Below are 9,489 nucleotides of genomic sequence, written 5' to 3'. Positions count from 1 at the left end.
CGCAGGAGGCAGGATCCCAGCCGGCCCAGGCCACACCCTTCCCCGCCCGGCCCCACAGTCCGGCGCCCGCCCTGGCCACTCCCTGCCCCCCGGCAATGCCAACGAGCCACTAGGGAGGAGCTGGACACACTTCCCAGGCTGGGACACAAAGGCTCAAATGGCCACACGGCATGGGGGCTGGAAATAACCACTGTTCTTCCCCTCTCTGTGCCAGGGGAGGAAAGTGAGGCTGCCACCAGGGAGAGATTTTGGTCAAAAATTGTCCCCATACCTACCCCTGTTCCACTCCAGGATTCCCCTCCAGCCTGGGAGCGTGGTGGCCCATTGTTCACTCAGGGAAATGGCCAGGATTTGCCTCCATGGTCAGGCAGCAGCACCTCCCACCTCCAAAAAGTGGTGTCTATCCATATCCACCCACCCGGGTGTGCTTTTAACGTGGTGTGCACCCTGGGAAGTTAGACAGGTGTGTCTGATGGGAATCCAGAGGATAGATCTCAAGTTCCCTAGCTGTGGGCAGGCAACTTAAACCAGAGAACTCCTCTTCACTCTTCAAGACCCAGTGCCAAATGCCACTGCTCTGAAAGATGTTCCCTCTTGTCACCCAGAAAGATGAGAACCATCCCCCACCCATTTAGCTCACTCTGCGCACCTGGACTCCATCACATGCTGCCATCACGTTGCTTGAGTAACTGTTCATAGAGACACTTGGTTATATCACTGCCCACTGCTCCAGAACTTTCTATAGCTCCCTGCCACTTACCAATCCCCAAGCTTGTGTTCTCTGGGCCTCCCCACCTTAAATGACCCAGGTCCTTGTGGTCCTGGCACACAGCAGGCGTTCAATAAATGCGGGATGAATCAGGGCCAGCAGCACTCCATGTGGCTCTCATCCAGGATGGGTGTGGGTGGAGGACTGAGAAAACGGGGGTGTCTTCCAGACCCTTCTGGATGCAGAACAGCCTCCCAGCATAGAACATTCCAGCTCTAATGAATAAATCTACCCTTGGCTCATTTTCTCACACGAAAACACTTTCTTTTGGAGCCGGTGTTAGAAGGGCAAGGAAAAAAACGCCCTTAGATAAGTAAAAATGCAAGTGCCAGCCAGCAATAAGGATTGAAATTTGAGATGACTGTAATGAAAACTGAATTCCAGGTGACCAGGTTATCCCATCCAGTCACCTGGCCAGGTGTCCCAGGAGAGGGAGCATCCCCAAGGGTCCTGGATTCTGGTTCCCTCCCTGCCTGAGGCCACTGTCGTGCGAGGGAACACCCACCTGCCATGATCCCAGGTGAGGCTCCGTTAGCGTCCTTGGGTTCCACTGGGCCTCGCCCCACCCTGGGGAACGGTCCCTCCGACTGCATGAGCTTCAGAAATAAGGACCCATCCTGAGCAGCGGACACTTTACCTTCATCAGAGATTCAGGCAGTCAACCAACAGCCTTTGGTGACTCGTTTGTCACTGAGCATGTCCTCAAGGTTCATCCATGTTGTAGCAGGTGTAGAATGTCTGAATAATACATAGCCCACCTTCTGGATGACCTCATAGTGTTTACCCACCCATCCACTGAGACATGGGCTGCTCCTTTGGGCCATTGTGAACATGCTGCTGTGGCCATGGGGGTGCAGGTTCTGAGTCCGTTTTCAGTTCACTTAGGTGACCCTCCACCTGGAAGTGGGAGTGCAGGATCCTATGGTGATTGAATCATTTTTTGAGGAACCATCAGACTCTTTGCCACAGCAGCTGCCCCACCGGTTGTGCACGAGGGTTATTTCTCCAGCTACTTGTGAACTTCTCAAAAACCAGTGGTTCTCGAAGGTGTGAAGTGGTATCTCACTGTGGTTTACAAACTCTGCCAGCATAGTCACCAGTGAATTCTGGTGCTGTCGGCATGTCCCCTCTGACAATGATGGTCGGATTTGGGGTCAAATTGTGCTGGGAAATGTGTGCCATTCAGTGATTTCAAGCTGGATGGGGAAGAGGTCAGCTTTGTGCCCACCACCCACGTATGTTTGCAAGGTGCATGGTGGGCTGGCCAACCCCCTCGAAGCCCTCGTACAGTGGCCTGCAGAGGACAGGCAACCTTCCAGGACTATGCTGGACAGAGTTATGGAGGCCGCCTGCATGTTGATGTTCCACCTCCCAGGGTGTCAGAAGCTGCTGCGTGGGCAGGTACCACAGCCCCAGGCCCAAGTTAGAACATGGGGACAGCCCCAGGGTGTGGGGACCCTACACCTTCCCTGCCAAGGACACCCCAGCAGTTGAAAGTTCAGGGTGGTTTGGGGATGCTTCTGGCCCTGGAAGTATGTGCAGGGTGAGGGACAGTGGAAACAGTACCTCCCCCTCCCCCCCACGCTCCCAGGGAAAAATCCAGATCCAGGGGACTGCCAGAGCAGAGGCCGGTACAGTCAGCCCATCTCACAGCAACCTGCCAACTCTGACGCAGACTTGGGCAACAGCACCAGCTCAGATCCAGCCCCAAGTCACCTATCGAGGCAACAACAAAGTGGAGGGCTGGGGTTCCATGTGGCCAGGCCCAGGTTCAGGGCCCAGAGGGTCTTAGGCTCTGGCAGGTGAGCTACCCTAGGGGAGCCTGAACCCATCTTGAAATTCCCCCTCCATCTCCTGGAACCTCTGAAGACCAAGTTCCATGCCCCCAGCTTTGCTGACCAGCTGCTAGACCCCACTCTGCGTGTGTGGATCATGATGTAGTCCCTAAAACCAGTTGGACCCTTGCCTGACATGAACAAGACAGCTCTCGGTGTCATTCTGTCCTGGATAGGGGAGGGGGAAGGCAAGAGCCACAGAAGTGGATAGAGGGTGGGCCCAGTCCCATCACCAGGCATCCGCTGCAGGGTATGGCCGAGCCACCCGCTTATGAGGACATAGAGCCCTGGGGAAAGTGAACTCCAATTAGCCTAAAAGCATGAACTCAGTGCTGGCTCCTGGCCTGCAGTTGCAGTTACGATGGCACCTGACAAATTACGTTGAGTTCTCTGGATCATTAAGTGGTACTGTCATTGAGGGGTAGCTTTCGGGAAGGTTCTGAGGGCAGCCTTGGGGCTCACACTTCTGGGCTGGCCTCCAGGTGCTGACTGGACTGGTGGTGCCCCCAGGGCAGGGAGGCCCCTGGCACCTTGGCCCAGAACTGGCTGCTACCCGTGTCCTTGCCTTGATCAAGGTTGAGGAGACTTGGTAGCCATCAGATGTGACCAGTGTGAACCCACTGCTTTCCCTGGGTCACAGCCACCTTGGTGACCTCAGCCTGTAGCTGAGGCTAAGCCTCCCCACCCCCGCCCATAGAGAGTGGCCTGTTCTTCAAGGTCATGCAAAGGCACCAGGGTGACAGATGAGTATCTGAATAGTCTGAGAACCACAGCTTCCCAACACGATTTTTTTTAAATCAGGCCTGACAGCCTGTCTTGAGGGTCCTGGAGCCCAGCCTGGGACTTGGGACAACCCTCAGCACACACGGAAGACTAAAGAGGACAGACTTTTAGATCTTTTGTTAACAAAATAGCACCAACTGGACACAACAGACACGAGTGGATCAACACAGACAAAACGATCCCTCATGCAAGTAACAATCCAAACACGGAACCAGGGAAAGGAGAGCTTGTAACAGAGCTGTTGGTCTGGGGGCTTTGGCCCAGTGGCCCCAGGATGGGTGGCTCTGCAGGGCCGTCGCTGGGTAGGAGTCTGGTCCTTGCACTCATTTTGTAGGCCGGGTAATGATGCGCGTGGAGAAGTCAAACAGGTCTCGATTGATCTTGCGCAGGTTCTGCACCTCGTCTTCCAACTCTGTGATTCGGATCCGCAGCTGGTCCTGGCCGCCCAGCACATTCTGGGAAGGAGCAGGGTTGGGGGGTGGAGGCGCTCATGGTGGAGGGCCCTCTGACATTTTGGGATGTGGGAGGGCAGAATCTCCTCTGCAATTAACAGTCCCATTCCACCACACCCCACTCCAGCCTCACCCTTCTCCATGGCCCTACCCACCTTTTCCATTGTGCTGCACATTACCATGTGCAGCTGCTCTGCTCGCTCCAGGTAGCTGGGCTCCGATCCCTGCAAAAGGGGCTGCCTTAGTGACCTCTGGGCTCACCATCCCACTCACACCACCCAAAGGTGAGGGGGTGCCATCCGGATGCTGCTCACAGATGGAAGACAGGTTCCAAGTGTCGCTCACTGAGTGGGATGCTCCACCTCCAACCGACACCCAGCAGGAAGCACCATGTCAGCCTCCTTAGATCTGCTGCCTGTTGCAGGACTGTGCCCAAGGGATGGGGACAGTCAAGGCCACACCACGGATGTGGGATGAGAGCCAGGCTTTCGGGGATATGCAGAAACCAGGGCCAAGAAGGCTCTAGAAAAGGACCAGCTAGCATGTGGGCAGCACCTCCCACCCACTGACACGCATGGACATTGCGCAGTGGAGAGCCCGTCCACCTCCTGCTAGATGCAGTCTAGACATGCTGCCCTTGGCGGGCAGACAGGCACTCGGTCCTGCCATCCATCATGATGTCTGAGCGAGGGGCCTGGACACCCTTGTGGAGCTCATGATTCCAGGGCACGGGAACAGTGGACAGAGGTGGACTAAGCAGAGACAGAGTGGCAATGTCAGGCCCTGCCGAGGACGGGCCAGGGGTGATCTCTGGCGGGGAGCTCCTGGTGGGCACCAGGGGAGTGAGCGCTGCCTACTGTCCTGCTGGAGAAGGCACTGGATACAGCGTCTTTGGTCGGGCTTGTCTTATTTGAGAATGTACCCGGTATGTGGTCTGCTTCTAGTGTGGAAGGTGCTTTTCATTGCCTGGGCTCAGCAATGCATGCAGAGGGGTCTCCTCGCTGACCGCCTATGTGGAGGGTCCTCCCTCACAGGGATCCTGGCCGGGAGCCCTACCCGCAGGGAACACAGACGTGCTGCAGAGGCTGAGCCGGGGCAGGGAACCTGCTGGGCCAGTACCTGCTGGTGGAGGCCCAGGCGCAGAGTAAGGCCCCCGCGGCGCTGCTCATCCCCATGCTCAGCGCCCAGCAGGTGCTTGTTGAAGTGTGGCAGGGGCAGGCTGGGCCGGAAGTCGGAGCTCAGCATGCTGACCGGCGCCAGCATAATGAAGGCGTTGGTCACGGGACCTGGGTAGGGCAGGTGGCCAGTCAGAAGCTACCTCGGCCAGGCCTGGGCCATGGCTCCCACACCCTCCACTCCTCAAACCCACCCACCTGTACAGGAGTGGCCCATCTCCTTTCCTCTTGCTGGTACTACCTCCCAGCATCCAGCCAAGTGGCTGGGGTGTGGACAAACGGGCAAAGCCACCCAGCTTACAGCCTGTTGGTCTTCTGCCCCCAGCCCCACCTTTGAGGGTCACTGTCCTGATGCACTGCTTGCTCTGGATGTCCCAGACGCGCACGGTCTCGTCATGTGAGCCGGAGAGCAGCACGCTGCCATCAGTGGACACTGACAGGCAGGTCACCTGGTTCCTGGGGACACAGGTCTGAGAAAGGGTGGCCCAAATGACCCCCGACCCCAGGAGCTAGAGAACAGGGCCCCTCCCCAGCTACCAGTCTGGTCCCCACACCTGTGGCCTTTGAACACCTTCCCGCTGTCCTGTTCTGACTGGAAGCTCTTCTCGCTCTGTCCAGGCTGTGGAGGTCGAGGGGCAGTGAGCAGAGGGATACAGTTGTACCTCAGCCCTGGGGGCCCCAGGGCATTGGGGTGATGGGCTGGGGCAGAGCCCAATTGGCTCAAAGACCTAGATGCAGGGGAGGATGGACAGTCCCAGGGCCTTTGAAGGATGGACCCTGGGTGTCCCACTGTCCCATAAGCCTCCAACCAGGGGCCCAGGCACCCACCACTCACCCAGGTGCAGAGGTCGACCTGGAAGATGGAGCCCTCGCTGCCACCGCAGAACATGTGATGCTCAGCTAGGTCCATGGTCACAGCCATAATCCCCACGTCAAAGAGCACAGAGAGCAGCAGCTCGCCCGAGGAGATCTCCCACAGCTGGGGGCAGGCGGACATGGGATGGGGCTCAACAGACACTGGGGTCCCAATGGTGCAGGGAGCAGAGCAGCCCTGAATGGGAGACCCTGTACCAGAACCTCAGAAGGGAGCTGTCACTCAGGGGGATCTCGGCACTGGGGCACTTCCTAAGACACAGCTGGGTTCTCAGGCCCAGGACCCCTTGTCACTCCATGTTAGCTGCTGTCAGGCCTGGATTCTGCCTTCCACCACCACCACCACCACCACCACCACCACCACCAAGGTCAAGACCTAAAGGCTGGACAGCGTCGAATCCCCGAGGAGTCAGGGAGCCACCAGGGGCGGGTGGCCAAGCGAGAATTTCGGCCAACACAGGCCTAGTTTGCTGTCCCATGGATGTCCTTGAGGTGGGAAGTCTTGGGGGATTGATAGCTGTATAGCGCTACCAGCCTGGGGGGAGCAGGAGATTCACTGACTCACATCAGCCAAGAGCCTGCCAGCTATCCTAGCCCAGCTCACAGATCCACGGTGGGGGAGGGGGCCGGTCCTACCTTCACCGTCTGGTCCAGCGATGCTGTGGCCACCCGGGCCAAGGGACCCCCAAAGCCACAGTGCATGTCTGTGATGGGGAGGGTATGGTGGGACCAAACATGCCGAGGGGCTGGGGTCCTGGAGGAGTCCACCTGTAGCACGCTGCAGGAGAAGTGGATTCAGGGGGAGGGCTGTACCTGATGCCTCCACCCACCTCCCCAGCCACTGGCCCATCCCACTGGCAGAAAATTCTCAGATGCCTCCAATCAGTCCCTGGACAAACCAATCACACTGTCCTCACAACAGTCCACCTGACTTGCAGGCCCCAGACCCAGTTCCTTCTTGCCGCGGGACTTTGGCGTGGCCTTCCGCAGGGCAGGCTCCCTGCCCTCTGGGCTGAGCCCCACCTGGCTGGAAGCTACAGACTAGGCACAGGCCCGAGTGGGTCAGGGCGCTACCTGCACAGGCTCCACACCAGCACCAGGCAGTCCTTGCCGCCCGAGAGAAAGTGGCTGCTGTCCCCTGTGAACTGCAGGCAGGAGATGTCCTGGTAGTGGCGGCTCAGGATGACCAGGAGGTTCCCTGTGGAGACCTGGGGAAGGCAGGGCACACGCAGGTCAGGGCAGGACGCAGGGTGCAGTGCCGGGCCCTACAGTTAGCAGGTTACTGAGGTGAAGGGAGAGTCTGCCCAGGGGCAGGGAGAAGGGTGGTATGACGACAGCATCCAGAAAAGGAACGGGTGGGAGTGACAAAGCTGGGAGGGAGCTGGTCCTTTCCGGAGCAGCTCCTCATGGTGACTGTCACAGCAGGACGTCACAGTCTGCCAGGCCAGCGGTGAGGGGCTTCCAATGCAGCCTCGACACTTGGTCTAGCAGGAGGAAGGGGGGAAGTTAGGGCCAGACAGCAACCCCAATGGCCTGGAGTGCTATGACTGTCCCCCATCAAAGAGGGGGGACCTCCTAAGATGCCCCCATCAGGCCACAAGCCACTGGTTTCTATCATGCCCCCGGCACCAGGCTGGCAGCAATCAGGGCAAAGGTTTCTACCATGATGGGCAATCTGTGAGGAGCCTCTCCCTGCCTCCGTTTCTCTCCCTGTGCATGAATAACTGCTTCCTTGTTTCAGAACCAGGACTAAGGCTTAAAAGTCCCAGAATGAGGTAACAAAGCTTCTCCCATCTTGCAGAGAACTCAGTTCCCTTGGCAGACCTCTATTTTGCAGGTCAAGGTTAAGGTCAGGCAAGGCAGAGGTAGTTATACCCACCTTCTGGCCCCAAATCCTACACTGTCAGCACAGGAGATGAGGCAGGGGAGGGGGAAGGCAAGGAAAGTGACAGGGCAAGGACTAGTCCCCGGTTGATCCACTCATGTCTGTTATGTCCTGTTGGTGACAACACTGTTGGTGGTCTAACTCTGCAGTCCATAGGCTAAGTCCCATGACACTCACCTCCCATAGGTATATGCTCTCTGCAATCCCTGCCAACATATAGAGGCCGTTGGGTGATGTGGTCAGACAGGTAACAGGCCCGGGGCACATGATCTTCTGCTGGAGCTGGTCCTAGAGGAACATAAGAAGCCTATGAGCTTCATGCAGGACTTGGGAGCCAGGGAGCAGTGAGGAGAGTGAGTGGGGGGTGCCCAGGCAGCTGGTAAATCCATGAAAACCAGAAAGAATGGGGATAGAGATGGTTTGAGCAAATTCACGGTTCAGTAAAGAAGTGTTCACTCCAGCCCAGGCTTTGCATGCTGGAGGTGGAGAATGGCAAATCCTTGGATAACAGCAAGGTGGTGTTCCTGCCTGGATGCAAGGTGTGGTTCTGTGGGTGAGCGTAACCTATGAACCAGGAGGTCACAGTTCGATTCCCGGGCAGGGCACATGCCTAGGCTGTGGGCTCATTCCTCAGTGTGGGGCATACAGGAGGCAGCCAATCAATGATTCTTTCTCATCACTGATGTTTCTCTTTCTCTCTCCCTCTCCCTTCCTCTGTGAAATCAATTTAAAAATAGATACATATATTTTTTAAAAAAGAAAAGACGGTGCTCTTCTGGGCATAGGGATGGGGGTGGGAGAGGCACAGAGGGTCCAGGAGGGCGTTGGGGCTGAAGAACCCAAAGGCCAGTCGTCTCATTCCCCAATCCTGCCTTCCTAAGGCCCCCCCACCTTGACCTTGAACCTCAATTTCCAAATCTCTAAAATGGGAAAATGTAAGTTCTGTGTGGCCCACACCAGGCAAAGCCCCAAGAGATGCCAGCTGGCAGAAAAAGGCAGCATGTAGCTGCAGGAGCAGCATTTTGGGGTTGCTTTAAGAGGAGACACCATGGGCTCCGAGGAGGGATCGTCTCTCTTTTCGGAGGATAAAAGTCTCCCGTGCTATGTTTTCAGGGGGCTCACCAGGCCTCAGACCTTTACTTTCTAAACCTACGAGACCCATGAGACCCCAACTACAAACCCTCCCTTTAAATTTAGCACCCTTAGAAGTTTGCTGACCCATCCCTGAGTCCGGTGCTAACAAACAGGCCTTAGAATGCACCTTGACAACCCCATCCCCCATCCCCCAGCAAGCAGTCAAGAAAAAAAATGGATGGAGCCCTAATCGGTTTTGCTCAGTGGATAGAGCGTAGGCCTGCGGACCAAAGGGTCCCATGTTCGATTCAGGTCAAGGGCAGATGCCCAGGTTGTGGGCTCGATCCCCAGGAGGGTGCGTGCAGGAAGCAGCCAATCAATGATTCTCTCTCATCATTTATGTTTCTACTCTCCCTCTCCCTTCCTCTCTGATATCAATAAAAAACCATTAAAAAAAAAATGGGTGGCCCTAGCCAGTTTGGCTCAGTGGATAGAGCATTGGCCTGCGGACCAAAGGGTTCTGGGTTAGATTCTGGTCAAGGGCAGGTACCCTGGTTGCAGGATCCCTGGCCCAGACCCTGGCGGGGGCTCATGCAAGGCAAACAAAATCGATGTTTCTCCCACCTGATGTTTCTCTCTCTTT

General features: G+C 56.7%; 1 protein-coding gene across 5 annotated transcripts in view; it reads right to left on the bottom strand.

Annotated features, from left to right (window-relative positions):
- Nucleotides 1-25: 25 nt before the first annotated feature.
- The window catches only part of WDR18 (WD repeat domain 18), a 10,222-nt gene continuing 758 nt past the window's right edge, over nucleotides 26-9,489 (bottom strand). Inside the window, exons 2-11 of one of the 5 annotated variants that reach the window (XR_001514032.1) lie at nucleotides 7,950-8,060; nucleotides 6,962-7,095; nucleotides 6,524-6,665; nucleotides 5,850-6,065; nucleotides 5,569-5,633; nucleotides 5,346-5,470; nucleotides 4,959-5,125; nucleotides 3,995-4,063; nucleotides 1,407-1,666; nucleotides 26-447 (exon numbers count right to left, since the gene is read on the bottom strand). Coding sequence is in view for 3 of the 5 variants with exons in the window: in XM_015564624.1 (XP_015420110.1) it covers nucleotides 3,711-3,842; nucleotides 3,995-4,063; nucleotides 4,959-5,125; nucleotides 5,346-5,470; nucleotides 5,569-5,633; nucleotides 5,850-6,065; nucleotides 6,524-6,665; nucleotides 6,962-7,095; nucleotides 7,950-8,060 (1,161 nt within the window). In the remaining 2 variants the exon portion in view is untranslated. Of the gene's footprint in view, nucleotides 448-672; nucleotides 690-1,108; nucleotides 1,667-3,485; nucleotides 3,843-3,994; nucleotides 4,064-4,958; nucleotides 5,126-5,345; nucleotides 5,471-5,568; nucleotides 5,634-5,849; nucleotides 6,066-6,523; nucleotides 6,666-6,961; nucleotides 7,096-7,949; nucleotides 8,061-9,489 lie in introns of those variants that run through there. The other 4 variants (XR_001514033.1, XM_015564625.1, XM_015564624.1 and 1 more) reach the window with 4 other exon arrangements.

This window comes from Myotis davidii, unplaced genomic scaffold (assembly GCF_000327345.1).
Source record: "Myotis davidii unplaced genomic scaffold, ASM32734v1 scaffold198, whole genome shotgun sequence".
NCBI classification, from domain to species: domain Eukaryota; kingdom Metazoa; phylum Chordata; class Mammalia; order Chiroptera; family Vespertilionidae; genus Myotis; species Myotis davidii.
This window is presented reverse-complemented; position numbering and strand designations above follow the sequence as displayed.